At 48.3% G+C, this 21,759-nt stretch overlaps 1 protein-coding gene and 1 non-coding gene across 2 annotated transcripts in view; one reads left to right on the plus strand and one right to left on the minus strand.

The window, feature by feature from the left end:
• The window catches only part of LOC132418860 (homeobox protein ESX1-like), a 36,335-nt gene extending 22,220 nt beyond the window's left edge, over nucleotides 1-14,115 (plus strand). Inside the window, exon 4 of the mRNA XM_060002917.1 lies at nucleotides 13,672-14,115. Within this exon, the coding sequence (XP_059858900.1) occupies nucleotides 13,672-14,115 (444 nt within the window). The remainder of the gene's footprint in view (nucleotides 1-13,671) is intronic.
• Nucleotides 11,041-11,185, minus strand: LOC132419089 (small Cajal body-specific RNA 20). The gene has a single exon (XR_009518102.1). It is a non-coding gene; the product is annotated as a small Cajal body-specific RNA 20 (non-coding RNA).
• Nucleotides 14,116-21,759: the final 7,644 nt, after the last annotated feature.

Here is a 21,759-nt window from a genome sequence, read left to right on the forward strand (position 1 = left end):
AACCTTTAAAAATTGTGAATCACTATGTTGTACACCTGAAACTTATATAATATTGTACATCAACTGTAACTCAATTAAAAACAAACCCGATAACCCTAAAGTCTCCACCAAAAAACTGCTACAACTAATAAGTGAATTCAGTAAAGTTTCAGGATTCAAATTAATATACAGAAATCTGCTGCTTTTCTCTACACTATAATACACTATACTCTCAGAGAGAAAGCAAGAAAACAATCCCATTTAAAATAGCTTCAAGGGCTTCCCTGGTGGCGCAGTAGTTAAGAATCCACCTGCCAATGCAGGGGCCACGGGTTCAAGCCCTGGTCTGGAAAGATCCCACATGCCGCGGAGCAACTAAGCCTGTGGGACACAACTACTGAGCCTGCGCTCTGGAGCCTGCGAGCCACAGCTACTGAGCCCGTGTGCCACAACTACTAAAGCCCGCGTGCCTAGAGCCTGTGCTCTGCAACAAGAGAAGCCACCGCAATGAGAAGGCCCCACTTGCCGCAACTAAAGAAAGCCCACGTGCAGCAACAAAGACCCAACGCAGCCAAAAATAAAAGTAATTAATTAATTAAATAAGTTCAAAATGGATGGAGGGCCTGAATGTAAGGCCAGAAGCTGTCGGGCTCTTAGAGGAAAGCATAGGCAGAACACTCTATGACATAAATCACAGCAAGATCCTTTTTGACCCACCTCCTAGAGAAATGGAAATAGAAACAAGGGTGAATAGAAACAAGTACCTTATACAGTACTGAATGTTAATTATATCATAATAAACTGGAAGAAAAAATATTTATCAGGCAGCTCTAGACATCCAAATCAAGGGGCATCTTGAGTTTGACACTTTTGAGAAAGGGAGAAATTGGGCTGATCCAATTATCACACCACAGCAAAAAGCAACCGAACTTGGAGTAATCGAGTTGAACAGAAAATCCTGAACTGAAGTTGATGCTAGTTGCCTTCCCTTCTTGTTGAATCGTCTCCTACCGCCATCCAGGTTTCCACGATACGGTTTGCCTACAAACAGCCTCTCCAAACACTCCTCCTCTGTCTCTTGCAAGCTTCTTTTATTGTCTTTCAATATTCCCTAGCTCACTGAATATACCAGCAGCCATTCATTTGGGCAAATCAGAAATTTATACATTTTTCTTAAACATTTCCTTTTACCCCCGTGTTCAAATTACCATGAATTGCTATCAATTTTACCTGCTAAATATCTCTTTAATCTGTTCACTTCTCTCCATCGCCACTACCCTGGACCAACACACCATCACCTCTGGCCTTGCCTACTGAACAGCCTCCTAGGCTGTTCAGTCCTCCTAGGACTCCTAGGACTGAATCCCAGCTCTGCCACATTCCAGCTGTGCCATCTTGGGCAAGTCTCATCACTTCTCTGAGCTTCAGTTTTTTCACAGTTATAAGTGGGGATAATAACAGTGGCTACCACATTCACAAGGGGTTGTGAAGATTCAATGACAGTATGTAGAAAAACCCTTTAAAACAAGTGCTTAACACACAGTAAGCACAATGTAAATGATAGCTTTTTAAATTTTAGCCGCATTCACAGGTACTCAGCAACCCATTCATTCTCCACACAGAAGCTTGCTTTAGGGAACAATTCTGCCTCAGGCACAAACTTCAGGGGTAACTAAAAATTCAGTAATCGGGCTTCTCTGGTGGCGCAGGGGTTAAGAATCCACCTGCCGATGCAGGGGACACGGGTCCGAGCCCTGGTCCGGGAAGATCCCACATGCCGCGGGGCAACTAAGCCCGTGTGCCACCACTACCGAGACTGCGCTCTAGAGCCCGCGAGCCACAACTACTGAGCCCACGTGCCACAACTACTACGGAAGCCCACCCGCCTAGAGCCCGCGCTCTGCAACAAGAGAAGCCACCACAGTGCGCGCACCGCAACTTAGGGTAGCCCCCGCTCGCCGCAACTAGAGAAAGCCCGTGCCCAGAGCCCGAGAGCAGCAACAAAGACCCAATGCAGCCATAAATAAATAAATTGATGGATTTTTTTAAAATTCAGTAATCAAGATAAAGGATGTTTTCATGTAGTGTTTAAACTAATGCAAATATAATCCATGAATAACTGATGATCAAAATTTCAGATAAAAGTAGACTCCAACTCTGCATTTGCTCCACCACGTCTCGGGCGACTCATTATTTATGTGAACCGGCGGCCCACAAAGCTCCCCAACGTGACTTACTCAAACACCGCACGGAAATATCGACCTCGATTCCCGCCAGGCAGAGTCCCCGCCCCCGTCCTAGGCCTCGAGTGTGCCGGAAGGGCGGGCCGCCGCCAGGCCCCGGGGCTTTCAGATCCGGAGCCGAGGAGAGGGACTCGCGAGAGCGCCGCCCACCACCCGCGCGGCAGCCCGCGCCACCCGAGACGCCTGCTTACCGCATGAGCACGTTGGGGTACTGAGTGCGCTGGAAAACGTGCTCCAGGTCCTGCACCTGCGCTTGCGTGAACCTGGCGCGGGGGCCCCGCCGCCGCCCTTCTGTGGCCTCGGGACCCTCGACGGCGGCCCGCGGGGGCTGCTCCTCGCCGCCCTGCTCTCCGCCTTCGCCGCCGCCCGCCTCGGCCTCGGCCTCGGCCTCGCGGCTTTCGCCATCCGCGGGGCCGGCGGCTCCGACGCTGACCTCGCAGCCTTCCTTTCCTTCTCCTTCATCTCCCGCCTCTTTCCCATCCGCGGCTGCTCCCTGCTCCGGTTCGGACTGAACCTTCTGCTCCTCTCCCCCTTCTCCGGGAGGCGACATCTCCGCAGGCTTCACCTCTGCAAGGGAGGAAACCCAAAGAGAAAGATCAGGCCGTCGAGTGAGCCCGGCTCTGGGGAGGGCCTGCGTCCGAGGGGGGTCCTGCCGTTCGCCCCACCCTGGGAAAGTACCTTTCCTGGAATCCGTTAAAGCGAGTGCCCCACCCGCCACTGACCTTTCGCTTCTTCCCTTTGCTCTTTGACCCCCAGCTTGAAGAAGGGGGCAACGGCTGCATCCGTGACGTCATAGGCATCGTGGCTGCTCTGCGGCTGACGCTCCATGTCCCGACTGCTGTCGAGGAGGCTGTGAGCTTCAGCAGAGGCTGCTCCGGATCTCCTGAGACCCCCGGCTCACGACTCAAGGCTAGAGCGGTGGCCCACGATCTGGCACGTTAAGGCTCCTCTGGAGGCTGGTCCGGTTTCAGAGATTCTGGTATGACGCCCGCTGTGGGTTTACCACAGCCTGCTGGGGGTTGGGTTAGCTGATGTGCGCATGCGGCAGGGCGTCGGCCGTCTAGGGGCCGTCTAAGGGGGCGCGGGCAGGGCGCGGAGGATGTTGCGCGCCGCCCAGGCGCTGGCAGGGAGCATGCGTGAGAGCAGAATTCCGGGTGGCAGGTTGCAACCTAGCTGACTAAGTACTCCGCACTTGGTCGGGCACCTTCCCAGGCCAAGGGGCTGTGCCCGTTTTGTGGAGGGTAAGAGAGAGACCTCACCCAAGCTCCATAGACCTTGGAGAAGCGTTTGGGGACTATCTCTTGACCGAGCCCTCCATATCCGGCAGCCAGTACCAAGAAGGGAACAGTAATCAAAGTAATACGGTCGCCCCTCGGTATCCGCGGGGGATTGGTTCCAGGACCCGCCGCGGATACCAAAATCGGCGGATGCTCAAGTCCCAGAGTCGGCCCTCCGCATCTGCTGATGCGAAACCCATGGCTATGGAGGGCCGCCTGTATATTTATTGAAATTTTTTTAAAAAACACCAAAAACCTGTGTTTAAATGGACTTGCAAGTTCAAAAGCTGTGTATTTGAAGGGTCAACCGTATTATTAGCTAGGAGTTTGCTTGCTCTGAATTTTTGCAATGAGGTTGAAGTCAGAGTCCGCCATACTCCCCGGGTCTCCAGGAGCAGGAGTTCAGGGCTGGGTTTTCTGAGCATGCCTGGTGCTCAGATGCACTATGGAAACAAAACAAAAGAAAGCGAAAGCCAGCGCCCCCCCCGCCCCGATTAGCCTATAGATTTTTAGTAATGAATCAACATCAGATTGCAGGTGTAGAAACCTGCACAGTGTTTCAAGCACTCAAGAATGCTTGCCGGGTACAGGTTTCCTGCCTTTTTTCTTTTTCTTTTTTTTGGTCCTTGTTGCAGCTCTGGACTATGCTACATCTTTGTGCACAGCTCCTAAGCTCCTATTGCTTCTGGCTGTGGATCCTCTACAAAAGCATACATGTCCCTTGTGGTGGGCCCCTGTGGACATGGGTAAATTTACCCACTTTCTTGCCGCTGCCTATCCCCCCATCTCATCTCCTCACGTTTTCTCGAAATATTCTCCTGAGCCCTTGCTGAGGAGTAAATAAATTTTATTTATTGTCAAATAAAAGAGGGCCAGGCCAGATTTACAGCTCTATGGTTTTTCCTTGGAGAAGTGTTTTATAGATGCCCCAAGACTTAATATCCTAAATATTGAAAATAGCTTATAATAATGGGCCCTATACTTGACAATGTACTTGATTTAGCCTGTGTTTCCTTGGACAACCATTTTCATCAACCCCATCGGGGATCAGAAGCCAAATCATTTTTGTGGGCTCCTAAACATATCATGGGACCTAGTCCCCTCACCTACAGTGCCTAAGGGATAAGTGCCCCTGCCTCACGTCTGTGGAGGGTGGTCCAGAAACTAAAAAAGGTTTGTTGACCAATTCTCTTTCAAAAACTGGTAAGACATGGCAATATGAGTACCTCCTCCTGATTTTAACCAAGACATTTCCTCCTCAGGTTGGCCCTTGGTGAGTTTGGCAGGCCTGTCCCTCTCTTGGCTGGATACCCTGTACACAATTTTGGCTCCATATCAGTTATCACATGCGAGACCTATGAGGGTTTTTATCATGATTTGCATTAGACAAGCTAGGAGGTCTGTGACAGCTCAGGAGGTGTGTCCTTCCGCATCTCAGATTTCCACAGTGAATTTGTGTTTTCTCAACTTTAGTCACCCATGTGACGCTTGACAAATGTTGCCCTACCTTGGCATCAGTCATGGTCGTATTTATTTAAAAGTTTTACTTAACTTCACACTTTGAAAACCTTAAATACTGAACGGAGCTTCATCCTAAGCAGTAACAGCCATGAATCGTAGTCGATGTAGCAGATTTATGGGAGCAGGGGCCCTGGAGCCAGATTGCTGGCATCTAAATCCTGGCTTTGCTCAAAGCTTGCTAGCTGGCTAAACTGTTAGGTTGCTTATTCTCACTTAGTCGTGGTTTCCACATCTGTAAAATGAGGCTAGCAATAGTAACTACCTCACCAGGTTATCATGAGGATTAACTGAGATGGTGAAAACATAGTGTTACCAACGGCCATACCATGCTGTCTCACATTTCCAATTTTCATCAATTTTGTGGTTTATTTATTCACAAAGGTCCATGAGAGAAGAAAGATGATGGCTATTCTCTGGCAGTTGGCAATGAGGACAGAAAGTTTTCTTGTGAATATGTCGCTACCATGTTTTTGTGTCCCTATACAGGCTTCAGTCAGTAATCCTCTGTTGGCTGCTCTGTTTACAAGGCCCTGCCTCAGGCAGTGTGGAGAGTGTCATGATTCCAGACGCAGCTATTGTGCCATGGGTTCTCACAGTCTGGGGAGAGAGATCAGCCCATGTGAGAGAAAGAAGCTGAAAATTCTGGAGACAGAGTGCCCAGCCCCACCGCCACTAACTTGCTGTGTGGCCAGAGCTAAATTAGCTGACCTCTCTGTGCCTCAGGTGCCACATCTGTAGGATGGGGATCATGATGGTACCTGCTGTACCGTGTTGTGAAATTTACATGAAGGAATACAAATAAGGCCCATGGTGAGGGCTCAGATAACTTTAGCTGATGCTAGAGTTAAGGGGTCGGGACTGACTGCGGTCATTCTGCACAGGGGCCTGCACTGTGACTGAGGATGCTGGACACGGAGTGTCGCCCCTGCCCCTGAGTGGATATGAGAGTCTGTGGAGTGGCACAGAGCTGTGCTTGCTCAGGCTGGTGACACCATGTGGGTACTCACTGTGCACCAGGGCCTGGCTAATCGATCTTATAGCCGTCCCCTGAGGAGGGGGCCATCACTCTCTTTAGTTCCTAAGGGAAGAAGTGGAGGCTCGGAGAGGTCCAGTGACTTCCCTAAGGTTACATAGGTCAGTGGAAGAGGGCCAGGATTCAAACCGTTGAAGAGACTTTGTTCTTAGCAGCCCGTGGTAGAAGCAGATTTGGCTTTTTTTGCAGGGTGGAGGGGTTTCCCTTACACCTCACAGAGTGAGTCAAATTTTGGTAAATGCTAAGCAGGCCGTGCATGGAACTTCAGTTCAGGGAGGTAGTATGAGCAGCCCCAGGAGTGATCAAGTGTAAAGCTTGGCTTAGGGAACACCAACCCAAACAGGATGGCCAGGAGAATGAATGCATATGAGGTGCTGACCTTGAGAGGGAGCTGGAGGGGGAGCCTGGAGACAACTCTGTACTGGGTGGGAAGTGAAGTTTAAAAGTTAGGTTGGGGTCCAATTTATGGAAGGAGTTAGAATGTCTGCATTTGGGATCATGGAAAACTGTAAGAGTTTTGTGCCGGGGGAGTGCCTTAATGAAAGCAGTGTTTTAGGATGTGTTTATAGGAAGGGAATCTCTAGGCTGGCTCTTGGTTCAGTTCATTGCAGTTACTGGGCCTGCGGAACAAGGTACAGATCCGGAGGGCTTACTTGGAGGCCACAGCTGGCTGTCAGCGGGATTGGGAGTCCCCTTGAATTTGAATGTAAAGTTCCGTGTGTATGGTGGCATTAGAATAGTGTGTGCACTTTTCATCAGAAAAAGTGGGACACAATGCCCCTAACCACCCCCTCCCACCCAAAATAATAAGAAGAATAAATAATAACTAATGATAATAATCGGAAAGACCAAGGAATTGAGTAACGGAAGCAGTCTCTGGAGTTGCAGCATATGCATCTGGTTTTAGGGCACTTCTACTTTCCTGCTCATAGCAAGAGCTTTGGCCCTGAATTCTCACTACACGACACTGACAAGCCTTACTGTCCCTGAGCCTTAGTTTCCCGAACTATAAACAACTATTACTCTTACTACTACTATTTGCTAAAATAAAGATAATCATCTCACGGAATTCTTATGAAGTCAGAATGAAGTATGGAAAGATACTCTATTAACTTTAATTGTGTATAAACATAAGGGGTGATTTATGTAATGGTTTATTTTTATTGAAGTATAGTTGAATTATAATGCTTTGTTGATTACTGCTGTACAGCAGAGTGACTCAGTTATACATACATATATATATATATATATATATATATATATATATATATACACATTCTTTTTCATATTCTTTTCCATTATGGTTTATCATAGGATATTGAATATAGTTCCCTGTGCTATACAGTAGTACCTTGTTGTTTATCCATTTTATATATACTAGCTTGCATCTGCTAATCCCAAACTCCCAATCCATCCCTGTCCCACCCCACCTTCCCCCTTGGCAACCACCGGTCTTTTTTTTTTTTTAATGTTTAATTTTATTTATTTTTGGCTGAGTTGGGTTTTCGTTGCTGCGCACGGGCTTTCTCCAGTTGCCTTGAGCGGGGGCTACTCTTCGTTGTGGTGCACGGGCTTCTCACTGCGGTGGATTTTCTTGTTGTGGAGCATGGGCTCTAGGCATGCGGGCTTCAGTAGTTGTGGCACGCGGGCTCTAGAGCGCAGGCTCGGTCGTTGTGGCGCAGGGGCTTATTTTCTCTGCGGCATGTGGGATCTTCCTGGACCAGGGCTTGAACCCGTGACCCCTGCACTGGCAGGCAGATTCTTAACCACCGTGCCACCAGGGAAGCCCAAGCTATTTGCTTTTACTCTACTCGATGGTAAAAGAAATGCAATGTGCTAATTCCTGTCAACACTCAGATTTTTCAAGTTCTAGCTCAATCCCCATCTCTTGGAGGAAGCCACAGTACTCTCATCTTCTGAGCTCTTACTGCTCTTGAAATGGGACCAATTCATTGGATCCCTATCACACATTGCTTGCATTGCGAGTCAGTCTTAAATGTATGGAAGCATGAATGGTGTATGTATGTGTGTGTGTGTGTCCATGGGCGAATGTAATATGTATGTATACGTATGTGTATTTTGTGACTTCTCAGTTATGGTGTAATCTGGCACTTGACACACTTCTTAGCATTCCCCATGCAGTACCCCAGAGCAGTGCTGTGTACGTAGCAGGCATTCAGTAAGGACTTGTTGATTGGTTGAAAGTGAATATAGAAGAAGGGTGGATGGCCTTGACTAAGGCCACTGAGCCTGGGGACTTTTACTAGCTGAGCTTGTCCAGTGTTGGCTCCATTCTCTTATTTTCCTCCCAGCCCATCTGGCAGTCCTGAGCGACAGACTCTGAGGTAGCAAAGATCTTCCCAGAAAGCCTCTAGCACTTAGCTGGTGGCCTTCCATGGGGGTGGAGAAACAGATCAGCAACGTGCTCTCCTCTGTGTCTGAAGCACTGTGTGTGGAGCTGCCCTGGAAGTCTGAATTGCAAAGGCTCTTCTCTCCTGTTTCTCTCTCCTTCTTCATAGTTATCATCCTTTTCCTCCCTATCATTAGTGTGTGTATGTGTCTGTGTGTGTGTATAATTTTTTAATTCATTGTCCATGTACTATAAATGAGGGCCAAAGAAAGACATAAGCAAGTCATGGAGAGAAAGAAAATACATGAGTTAAAGTCACATATATTCTGGAACAAGACAAATGCCACAGGTGAGTAACAAAGCAATAATATGGGAGTTCAAAGAAGGTAGATGTTACTTTCAATACAAATCTGGAAGCATACTTGAAGAAGTGGACTTAAAGATGACTCAGGTGTGCGTGGGAGTTCTTCTTTGCCTTCCCCAAAGAAACACTCAAGAACAAAAGTAACAGATTATCATTGTAATTTACATGGAGATGATGAAGAAAGCAAAACTAAAACAAATTAAACTGAACTATAACCTTGTCTAACATGCAAGGGTGATAATGAAAACTACCTTTTCAGTTTCTTATCCTATAATTTCTTTTACAAGTACTATATTCCACATACTGTAGATAGTGTGCAGAGTCCTGCTCTTTGTGTAATTTGAATTCATGCTAGATTATCTTGGCACTCAAAGGTTTAATTTCTAGGACACCAAAACTTCACAGACAGTAACTATACCCACCACTTAGCTCAATAGCTGATGGCGTGCAGGGGCAAAGCCTTTGTAGCCTGGTTTCCCAGGCCCTGGGCAGCAATTACATAAATGTTGATGCAAATGAATATGAAGAAGGCATACAGACAATGAACTTAAAATGTTTGTACACCTTTTAAGGACCTATTCTTTTTTTTTTTTTGCCTTGTACACTTTTTTTAACGTTTTTATTGGAGTATAATTGCTTTACAATGGTGTGTTAGTTTCTGCTTTATGACGAAGCGAATCAGTTATACGTATACATATATCCCCATATCTCCTCCCTCTCGCATCTCCCTCCCTCCCACCCTCCCTACCCCACCCCTCCAGGCAGTCACAAAGCACCCAGCTGATCTCCGTGTGCTATGCGGCTGCTTCGCACTAGCTATCTATTTTACATTTGGTAGTGTGTATATGTCCATGCCACTCTCTCGCTTTGTCCCAGCTTACCCTTCCCCCTCCCCGTATCCTCAAGTCCATTCTCTAGTAGGTCTGCATCTTTAGTCCCGTAAGAACCTATTCTTGAGGAATTGACTTCATATGTGCTTGAGTAGATGGATAGAGATCCATAATCAAATATATGTATATAGGTATAGTTTACACAAAGGTGTATACATATATATACAAACAGATATATATATGTGTGTGTGTATATATGTATACATATATCTATATATCTCTCTGTTTAGACTCTACCTATATAAACTTATATATTATATGTCTCTGAATTCTACACACACACGTCCAATTCCTTCTAACACTGGCATCCTTTAGGTACCACTTCTGTGTGGAGTCACACTGAGGTTAAGTCTGAAGTGGCAATTATTCAAATTAATGCACCGAGGAGCCCAACTATATTAAATTATTTAAAACCAGGCATAAATGCTTTGCATAAGGAGTGAATATATGAATACTTAGGCATCGGAGTGAGGGGATAATTCACACTCAGCACACAACAGACGAGCAACTGATGTATGTTTCGTTACGCTGACGCTGATGCGGAGGGGAGAGCGTAGAGTCCAAGTCTGCTCCTCCCGCAGCTGTTCTTTTGTTATCTTTTCCACAGAGAGTGGTTTCTTGCTTTCAGAACAAACTAAGATGCTCTCAGAACTTTGGTTAGCGAAGAAAATACTTTTAGGACTTTAGAATCTTTTAGAACTTTTGTAAAACACCATTTTGTCAGCGGATGAAGGAGGCACTTGGATGTCGAACACTTTCCAGAGGCGAGGGCCCGGGCTGGGTGGCACAGCTCATAGGCTTTGGGTCCCCGAGCTGTCCCACTGGAGGCAGCTCGCTGCCTAGGGCAGGGCTTGAGCTGCTGCCAGTGTGCTGAGGGGCAGGTCTGGCTTCCTTGCCCTGACGCCCGGGGTGCCCTTCTTCTCCAGCACCCACTCAGGGCTCCTCCTCGCCACCCCCGCCTCACAATCCTGCACGGGACCCTGTGCAGGAGACACAGCTGGGGGCTGAGGGCTGGAGCGGCCTGGCTGGCGCCCAGGTCAGTCCAGGCGGGGAAAACGGTGAGCTTCCCCCCAACTGAGGTGGCCTCAGAAGCCCTTGTACAACAGCCTCCGTGCCTGGACCCCGTTCCAGGTGACATCCGCTGGGAACAAGCAGGTGCGTCTAGGAGGGCAGGAGGTGAGAGGCCCCCTCACTGGCGGGTGTCTGTACAGTAGGTGGTCACTTGTTGGGGGTGCATACGTCCTTGCCTGGGGACAGCCTAGGCCAGGATCAGCCCATGAGAGCCTGGCAGTGTCCTGGGAAAGAAAGCCAGAGGCCCCGTGCCCAGTGCTGCCACGTAAGGCCCAGCCTGGTGTAGACCAAGTAGGGGCTCCCAGCAACTACAAACGTCTGAGGTAGGAAAACAAGGGTGCCCAGCTCATGGCAGCCCCGACAGGGATCCCCCAGGGCTGATCTGCGCTTCCAGCCCAAGGGCTGAGGAGAAGAGGTCCCCTCCCCCCGACACACACAGCCCCATGGGAGAGAGGCCCTCTCCTGCTGGAGTTTCTAAGTGTTTGGTAAAGTAGTGGAGAGAGTGGCAGCCCTAAATCCTCATTTTCTGGAATTCTTTGCTATGCCAGCCTGAAAGCGTTGCTAACATAGTAGGTTTTGCATTATAGTGGAGGTGGGAGGGCGAGTTGCAACCTTTGACATATGTCTAAAGAACAAAACAAACTAAAACAACAATTTCAAACAAAGTTCCACCGACCTGAGAAAGGTGGAAGTTAGGCAAGAGTTATACAGAGTGGAACGTACGCCGTGAGGATTCCTCACACGTTCAAAGTTTTGAGACTACCGAATGCATTCGTGAATAGTCTCTTGAGGAATTTCTGACACCTGAGGCTTTTCTTCCTTTTCGTGGTACTGTTACGAAGAGATGGGGTGTGTGGAATTTGTTGGCAGTGGAGGATGACTCTTAGTTCAGGCAGGATTCTTACCTGCGGTAAGGTGAAATACATATGCTCTTCCAGTGATGACTAGTTTGTGAGTCAAAGGATCAGGAGTGATTATTTGAGACTATAGAAAAGCCTAAGTTAAATCCAAGGAGTATTTGTGGGGGGAAAGAAGAAGAAAAGAAAGAAAGAGAGAAACAGAAGAATCAGGACGGGTTCACTAGCTTTGCTGCAGAGAGCGTGTGTGAGGGCAGTGATGGACACGGGCTGCAGAGCTGGTGGTGGGGTCTGGAAAGCAGTGCTGGCGGCCTAAGGCCACGGGCTGGGCTCACAGTCAGGTCTGGCCAGGGCTTGGGAGGCGCAGGCCTCTGCTTTCTCAAGCAGGCAAAGCAAGCTCAGAGGAAAAGAGAAACTGAAGTTTTGGTGGCTTGCTTCTCCTGGGTTTACGTAGTGGTCTCTTAATGGAGTTCTGAAGGGAAAAGGAGCAACAAGAAACAAATGAAGAAGACGGGAGAATGTTTTCATCTATTTCCAAACTCTACAGCATGAGCGTCCCAAAGAAACATTTAATGGACACCCTCCCTTGGTTTGCAAGGACAGTAGGAGCTGTTTTATGAAACCAGTATTGGAAATATGGAAGTAGTGTCAGCCTGAACCTCACATAGCCAGCTTTGCACATTGCTTATATTTATGCAGATTTGACCATTGGTACACTCGAACCCCCCAAAATGAGCTCTATTACACTGGCTTTTCTCGACTACATATTCATGCAGCAGAAGGACCCAAATACTAAGATGGGAGAGGGAAGATGGGGCGACAGAGAGAGGAGGCCCTTGGTCTCATGTAAAATTTGCCGAGTGGAAACATCCAAAAATACTAAATATGGCACAATTCCATTAACTGAGATGCTGAGGGAGCAGTGGAGTCCACAGGACAGGTTTTACTTTCAGTTGTTAATAGTTGGCAGATATTTAGGGGGGAGCCGTTTTGTGACCCCTCACTCATGTGGTTGTCGGCTGTCTTCCTAAAATGCAGGTTGCACCCTCTTGACTTAAGCATAAGGGACAGGATGGGGATCTCCTGGTTGATTAGCAGCTCCTAGAGGGCGCAACCTTGCTGGGCACCAGAGGCTCTGCTCCAAGGCCCTGCAACTGTAGCCAAGGCCCTGCAACTGTAGCCAGAGCGGAGTGAGCTGACCTGGTCCTGAGCCCAGGAAGGTTTGGAGGGTGGGGCAGGTTGGAGAGTGCAGAATTGACAGAGGTGACAATGGTATGCCTCTTTCCCCCCAAACTCTTGTCTGGGCAAAGATTTTAAGAGTTTTAGTAAATTTGGGTGAGTTCGTCTAAGCATTCGTTACCCCTATAGTCTAATATTAAGGCAGTGTCCAGGGCTTCAGTTCCGCCGGTGTCCAGCAAGACAAGCCACAAAGTCCCTGGGCCCCCCATGACCAAACCTCCCTCACAATACCATCTCCTTCTTTATAACCATCCCAAGGCTCCAGAGGATGAATGACCCTTTTTAGTCATCCTTGGGGAAAGCTTTTGTTTAAAAATCCAACCCACTCCTATTGATTATTTACTGTAACCAAAGATGGGTTTTTCAAAATGGGGACCGTTCCCCTCAGTATGATTTTAAAAGGCACCCGCTTTTTCCTATGCTCAACTTCCCCCATAACTAAGGTGACACCTGCCCAATGAGTAGGGATTAGTGGCAGCTGGAGCTGACGGTCAGTTGTCAGGACGCAGGCCTCCCAGGCACAGTAATAACAGCAGGGACAGAGTGCAGTTGGTCAGCTCCACCTGCGTGTAAGAGTGGGGGAAATAATAGAAAAGGTGGGAGGGGAGAGACAAAGCCATATGCCAATCCAGAGCCTGGCACATAGTCGGTGCTCGCTCTTGGGGGGGAGGGCGGCTGAAGGGAGCGCCTTCAGCTACATATCCTAAGATACTTTAGCAAGAAGGAAATAGCTTCTCCTGATGCACTTCCAAATCTTCAAGGCACCGAGAGCTCCCTGCTGCAATTTTTCATGTCTGACATGAAATGCTCAATATACTAATCAATCTCTTTTTCTCTCTGCTTGAAGGTTTGGTTTAGGAGTAGAAGGGCCAAGTGTCGAAGACATCAGAGGGCAGTAATGCTCAGAAACGTGCCCCACGTGCCCCCGGTCCTCCCTGCTGTCGTCAGCGTGTGTCGACCCTGCAGTGCCATTCTGCTTCAGGAGCTGGATTGGGTCCACGTTTTTCTGGAGCAAGTGCCGCTGGAGCTGCCTCTGCTGCCCGGGGCGCCCATGCCACCCATACCGTGTGGGCCACCCATGCCGCCCGTGCCACCTAACCTGCCCGTGCCACCCGTGCCACCTGAGCCACCTGTGCCACCCTTGCCACCCTTTCCTCCTATGCTGTTGCCACCTCCGCCCTGTCATCTTCCACACGTGCTTCACTGTTGGTGCCCTCATGTGGCATCGCGTCGTTCCTTTCCATTGGAGATCCTTCAGCTGCCCGAACTTTCTATTGAATTGTGTCTGTGACGGTTTTTTCCAAAGTGCCTGAGCCAGTTTCAAATTCTGCATACCTCACCACCAAGAGCAGTTCCCCAAATGCCTGCAAAGTATATTAAATAGAAGTAGAGGCCTTGACCCACTGTTTTAGGGCATGTTTTGTATTTTCAATAAAGTTGTGAGTCCTCTGCAAATTTGTTCTCTGTGTCACATGGGGTTAGTAAATTTGATGGAAATGGCTAAGCCAACTCCATTCACACCGAATGCCCAGGAGGCCTCCTTTCATGCAGTAACAGCCCTGAGTCACCATCATAGGCCATGCACATCTCAGAAGTTTGCCAGGTGCCCGTGAGGGGTTTACACAGACCCACCTGTTCTCTTCCACCCTCTCCCCCAGCACCCATGCTCCCCGCACGCTGCCCCATTGGGACCACCTAGATGTGCAAGACGGGTGGTGTGAGTCTCGAATGGGAGAACAGTGTGATTCAAAGCAGGCCTGAGGCCCATTCATGGTGACCAGCTCAGGTACAAGGAGGACTCCAAGGGACACTTCTGCAGTGACTACTCATAGGGCTTTATGGAGGAGAGGGAGCAGAGCACCGTCGGCTTCTCTCCCAGTTCTGTTCACCGCCTTCCCTGTTGTGGAGGGCACCTGGGGACAGAAACCACGCTAGCGGAGGGGGAGGGGCCTACCTCTGCGAAGATAACACAAGAGGAGACTGTCCAGGCCCGCATGCGGCTCTTCTCACCCCCTCTCCCCTACCCCCAGATGCGGAAAGCATATCATAGCTCCTTCCACAGCTCAGAGCTGACGGATGATGTGGCCTTCAAGTGTATTTTGTCACCTTCAACATCCTTGGGAGAACCCTGGTTCCAGCTAATTCAACACTGAAAGGGAGCCTCTTGGGTGAGTGTTGCCTGAAGCCAGGAGGTGGTGGTCCCTGAGCACTGATCCAGGATAATCACTTTATTTAAAAGAAGCAGGTAGGGCTTCCCTGGTGACGCAGTGGTTAAGAGTCTGCCTGCGGGAAGATCCCACATGCCGCGGAGCAACTAAGCCCGTGCACCACAACTACTGAGCCTGTGTGCCACAACTACTGAAGGCCGCACACATAGAGCCCGTGCTCCACCACAAGAGCAGCCACTGCAAAGAGAAGCGCCGCAACTACAGAAAGCCCGTGCAAGCCACAAAAACCCAACACAACCAATAATAAAATAAATTCATTTTAAAAATAAAAATAAATAAAAGCAGCAGGTATGGGAACATATGTATATGAAAAACGGATTCACTTTGTTATAAAGCAGAAACTAACACACCATTGTAAAGCAATTATACTCCAATAAAGATGTTAAAAAAAAGGAAATAAATAAAATGAAAGCAACAGGCACACCTTACCTTTGTTCATGGGGCTTCTTCCAATGGAACTGCCAGGTAGAAAACACACACGCACACACACACATACTACACAGGTGTGCACCCTATAGCACATGTCTGTGATAGAAGCACAGACATACCCAGAAAATACCCGGAACACAAGCAGAACTGGCTTGTGTTATTAAAATAACCCTTCTGAAACGTATCTAATGGCCTGTTGTCCTTGCCTTCGGTTTTTTCAGGTTCGATGCTGGGAAAGAACGTGTGTCCTTGTCCACCCTGGTCTTGGGGACGGGGAGGGGCTCATGCGGAACTGAAGCCGTGTCCATGCTGCATCGCCACTTTATTTACACAGGCACACACAACCCTTCTTGTTGGTAGGATGACCCCAGCCTGAGGAAGAGTTTTGCTGACGGACCAAAAACCGTTTCCACGGCTAGTCAGGTTTGGGCGGTAGCACTGCAGAGGGTTCTTGGACCTGGACACCTGAGATCTTCTCTGAGATCGGAATCGCCTCCTTCTTACGCAGTAGCGATGGTTTCAGCATCCTGCCTCCGGATGAAGAAAAACACAGCCTTTCTTTGCGGTTCCCCAAGCCCAGCAAAGCCGCAGGCTCCACGCTTAGCCACCACTCTCGCTCCCATTCTAACCTCAGTCCCGAGACCTGAATGGCCTCAGCCATCAGCTGTCGAGGCTTCAGCCCAGGCTCCCGAAACCAATCCTACAGCTCCTGCTCAAGGTGTCACTCTCAAGAGCTGTCCTGGGCACCATCTTCCCTCGTGACTCCAGGACACTTCTGTGCAAATGGCAAGTTTTGAAACTGCCTCTTGGTACGTTCCTTGATGGAGGTCTTGCTATTCTTTTTCTTTGTGCATTTTAATAGTCAGGTGCTAGAGGGAAACTGGCTATTTTCATTTATTTATTTTATTTGGGTGGGATAATGACACCTTTATTTTGGACTACCTCGTAAAGAAATGTAGCATTTCCTTCCTCCCCCCAGTTTTATTGAGATAGAATTGACATACAACACTGTAAAATTTTGACTTACATACATCACGAGATTATTTGCACAAGTTTAGTGAACATCCATCATCTCATTAAATACATAAATAAATAGAAAAAAATAAGATGTACTGATGAATTAATTATGTAATAAAAAAAAGCTAATTCAGCTTCTCGAATACACTTTGTAGATAGTGGGCCACAAAACAAATCTAAGCTATCACTTTGTAAGGAGCTAAAACAGATTTGGACAGGTGGCTGCTTGTACTCATGATTTAATCATCAAACAAGTACCTATAACGGATGGTTACTGTTAGGAATTAAAATGATACTATCATTTCTCCTAACTAGCTATAATCTATTTCTAGATAGAGCATAATGTTACATGATTCTTTATGGTGTAATACAAGTGAGCCAAAGATAAACTCTGTATATTGCTTCTATATTGTTTACTTCTTCACAGCAGACCGGGACCCGTTAGCTCAAAGGTACCTATCCAACTGGTGTAAATATAGCCTAAATAAGCAGACACTTATAATATTGTTAAAATGGCCACACAACACAAGGGAACTGGCAAACAAGCCGTAGAGTCTGCTCCGCAGTTGGAGAACGCATTAAACAACCTCCTGCAACACCTGAAGGCCTCGGCTTCTAAAAATACAGAAACCAAACTCTCACGCTTCATGAAAACGTTCCTGGATCAACAGACCAGGAACATAAGCTATCTGGAATACCAGCTTAACTATCCCAAGGACTTAGAAAAGGCAGCCCAGAGTGAGGGACAGCTTGAAAAGGCTGCTAAAGCATCTGAAGCATCAGGTAAAGAGACGACATCTGAAGGCAACACGGCAAGTCTTCCCACCCAGCAGGTCCCAAAGTCAGCTACAAGGACACACGTTCTTTCTCAGCATCGAACTTGAAATAACCGAAGGCAAGGACAACAGGCCACTAGATACATTTCAGAAGGGTTATGTTAACAACACAAGCCAATTCTGCTTGTGTTCCGGGTATTTTCCGGGTATGTCTGTGCTTCTGTCACAGACATGTGCTATAGGGTGCACACCTGTGTAGTATGTGTGTGTGTGCGTGTGTGTTTTCTACCTGGCAGTTCCATTGGAAGAAGGTCCCGTGAACAAACGTAAGGTCTACCTGCTGCTCTTATTTTATTTTTCATTTTTATTTTTTTAACATCTTTATTGGAGTATAATTGCCTTACAATGGTGTGTTAGTTTCTGCTTTATAACAAAGTGAATCCGTTTTTCATATACATATGTTCCCATACCTGCTGCTTTTATTTATTTTTATTTTTAAAATGAATTTATTTTATTATTGGCTGTGTTGGGTCTTTGTGGCTTGCACGGGCTTTCTGTAGTTGCGGCGCTTCTCTTTGCAGTGGCTTCTCTTGTGGTGGAGCACGGGCTCTAGGTGTGTGGCCTTCAGTAGTTGTGGCACACAGGCTCAGTAGTTGTGGCGCACGGGCTTAGTTGCTCCGCGGCATGTGGGATCTTCCCGCAGGCAGACTCTTAACCACTGCGTCACCAGGGAAGCCCTACCTGCTTCTTTTAAATAAAGTGATTATCCTGGATCAGTGCTCAGGGACCACCACCTCCTGGCTTCAGGCAACACTCACCCAAGAGGCTCCCTTTCAGTGTTGAATTAGCTGGAACCAGAGTTCTCCCAAGGATGTTGAAGGTGACAAAATACACTTGAAGGCCACATCATCCGTCAGCTCTGAGCTGCGGAAGGAGCTATGATATGCTTTCCGTATCTGGGGGTGGGGGAGAGGGTGTGAGAAGAGCCCCATGCGGGCCTGGACAGTCTCCTCTTGTGTTACCTTCGCAGAGGTAGGCCCCTCCCCCTCCGCTAGCGTGGTTTCTGTCCCCACGTGCCCTCCACAACAGGGAAGGCGGTGAACAGAACTGGGAGAGAAGCCGACGGTGCCCTGCTCCCTCTCCTCCATAAAGCCCTATGAGTAGTCACTGCAGAAGTGTCCCTTGGAGTCCTCCTTGTACCTGAGCTGGTCACCATGAATGGGCCTCAGGCCTGCTTTGAAACACATTGTTCTCCCATTCGAGACTCACACCACCCGTCTTGCACATCTAGGTGGTCCCAATGGGGCAGCGTGCGGGGAGCATGGGTGCTGGGGGAGAGGGTGGAAGAGAACAGGTGGGTCTGTGTAAACCCCTCACGGGCACCTGGCAAACTTCTGAGATGTGCATGGCCTATGATGGTGACTCAGGGCTGTTACTGCATGAAAGGAGGCCTCCTGGGCATTCGGTCTGAATGGAGTTGGCTTAGCCGTTTCCATCAAATTTACTAACCCCATGTGACACAGAGAACAAATTTGCAGAGGACTCACAACTTTATTGAAAATACAAAACATGCCCTAAAACAGTGGGTCAAGGCCTCTACTTCTAATTAATATACTTGGCAGGCATTTGGGGAACTGCTCTTGGTGGTGAGGTATGCAGAATTTGAAACTGGCTCAAAGGCACTTTGGAAAAAACCGTCACAGACACAATTCAATAGAAAGTCGGGGCAGCTGAAGGATCTCCAATGGAAAGGAACGACGCCATGCCACATGAGGGCACCTACAGTGAAGCACGTGTGGAAGATGACAGGGCGGAGGCGGCAACAGCATAGGAGGAAAGGGTGGCAAGGGTGGCACAGGTGGCTCAGGTGGCACGGGTGGCACGGGCAGGTTAGGTGGCACGGGCGGCATGGGTGGCCCACACGGTATGGGTGGCATGGGCGCCCCGGGCAGCAGAGGCAGCTCCAGCGGCACTTGCTCCAGAAAAACGTGGACCCAATCTAGTTCCTGAAGCAGAATGGCACTGCAGGGTCGACACACGCTGACGACAGCAGGGAGGACCGGGGGCACGTGGGGCACGTTTCTGAGCATTACTGCCCTCTGATGTCTCCGACACTTGGCCCTTCTACTCTTAAACCAAACCTTCAAGCAGAGAGAAGAAGGGATTGATTAGTATATTGAGCATTTCATGTCAGACATGAAAAATTGCAGCAGGGAGCTCTCGGTGCCTTGAAGATTTGGAAGTGCATCAGGAGAAGCTATTTCCTTCTTGCTAAAGTATCTTAGGATATGTAGCTGAAGGCGCTCCCTTCAGCCACCCTCCCCCCCAAGAGCGAGCACCGACTATGTGCCAGGCTCTGGATTGGCATATGGCTTTGTCTCTCCCCTCCCACCTTTTCTATTATTTCCCCCACTCTTACACGCAGGTGGAGCTGACCAACTGCACTCTGTCCCTGCTGTTATTACTGTGCCTGGGAGGCCTGCGTCCTGACAACTGACCGTCAGCTCCAGCTGCCACTAATCCCTACTCATTGGGCAGGTGTCACCTTAGTTATGGGGGAAGTTGAGCATAGGAAAAAGCGGGTGCCTTTTAAAATCATACTGAGGGGAACGGTCCCCATTTTGAAAAACCCATCTTTGGTTACAGTAAATAATCAATAGGAGTGGGTTGGATTTTTAAACAAAAGCTTTCCCCAAGGATGACTAAAAAGGGTCATTCATCCTCTGGAGCCTTGGGATGGTTATAAAGAAGGAGATGGTATTGTGAGGGAGGTTTGGTCATGGGGGGCCCAGGGACTTTGTGGCTTGTCTTGCTGGACACCGGCGGAACTGAAGCCCTGGACACTGCCTTAATATTAGACTATAGGGGTAACGAATGCTTAGACGAACTCACCCAAATTTACTAAAACTCTTAAAATCTTTGCCCAGACAAGAGTTTGGGGGGAAAGAGGCATACCATTGTCACCTCTGTCAATTCTGCACTCTCCAACCTGCCCCACCCTCCAAACCTTCCTGGGCTCAGGACCAGGTCAGCTCACTCCGCTCTGGCTACAGTTGCAGGGCCTTGGAGCAGAGCCTCTGGTGCCCAGCAAGGTTGCGCCCTCTAGGAGCTGCTAATCAACCAGGAGATCCCCATCCTGTCCCTTATGCTTAAGTCAAGAGGGTGCAACCTGCATTTTAGGAAGACAGCCGACAACCACGTGAGTGAGGGGTCACAAAACGGCTCCCCCCTAAATATCTGCCAACTATTAACAACTGAAAGTAAAACCTGTCCTGTGGACTCCACTGCTCCCTCAGCATCTGTTAATGGAATTGTGCCATATTTAGTATTTTTGGATGTTTCCACTCGGCAAATTTTACATGAGACCAAGGGCCTCCTCTCTCTGTCGCCCCATCCTCCCTCTCCCATCTTAGTATTTGGGTCCTTCTGCTGCATGAATATGTAGTCGAGAAAAGCCAGTGTAATAGAGCTCATTTTGGAGGGTTCGAGCGTACCAATGGTCAAATCTGCATAAATATAAGCAATGTGCAAAGCTGGCTATGTGAGGTTCAGGCTGACACTACTTCCATATTTCCAATACTGGTTTCATAAAACAGCTCCTACTGTCCTTGCAAACCAAGGGAGGGTGTCCATTAAATGTTTCTTTGGGACGCTCATGCTGTAGAGTTTGGAAATAGATGAAAACATTCTCCCGTCTTCTTCATTTGTTTCTTGTTGCTCCTTTTCCCTTCAGAACTCCATTAAGAGACCACTACGTAAACCCAGGAGAAGCAAGCCACCAAAACTTCAGTTCCTCTTTTCCTCTGAGCTTGCTTTGCCTGCTTGAGAAAGCAGAGGCCTGCGCCTCCCAAGCCCTGGCCAGACCTGACTGTGAGCCCAGCCCGTGGCCTTAGGCCGCCAGCACTGCTTTCCAGACCCCACCACCAGCTCTGCAGCCCGTGTCCATCACTGCCCTCACACACGCTCTCTGCAGCAAAGCTAGTGAACCCGTCCTGATTCTTCTGTTTCTCTCTTTCTTTCTTTTCTTCTTCTTTCCCCCCACAAATACTCCTTGGATTTAACTTAGGCTTTTCTATAGTCTCAAATAATCACTCCTGATCCTTTGACTCACAAACTAGTCATCACTGGAAGAGCATATGTATTTCACCTTACCGCAGGTAAGAATCCTGCCTGAACTAAGAGTCATCCTCCACTGCCAACAAATTCCACACACCCCATCTCTTCGTAACAGTACCACGAAAAGGAAGAAAAGCCTCAGGTGTCAGAAATTCCTCAAGAGACTATTCACGAATGCATTCGGTAGTCTCAAAACTTTGAACGTGTGAGGAATCCTCACGGCGTACGTTCCACTCTGTATAACTCTTGCCTAACTTCCACCTTTCTCAGGTCGGTGGAACTTTGTTTGAAATTGTTGTTTTAGTTTGTTTTGTTCTTTAGACATATGTCAAAGGTTGCAACTCGCCCTCCCACCTCCACTATAATGCA

This window comes from Delphinus delphis, chromosome X, assembly GCF_949987515.2.
Source record: "Delphinus delphis chromosome X, mDelDel1.2, whole genome shotgun sequence".
In the NCBI taxonomy this organism is placed as follows: Eukaryota; Metazoa; Chordata; class Mammalia; order Artiodactyla; family Delphinidae; genus Delphinus; species Delphinus delphis.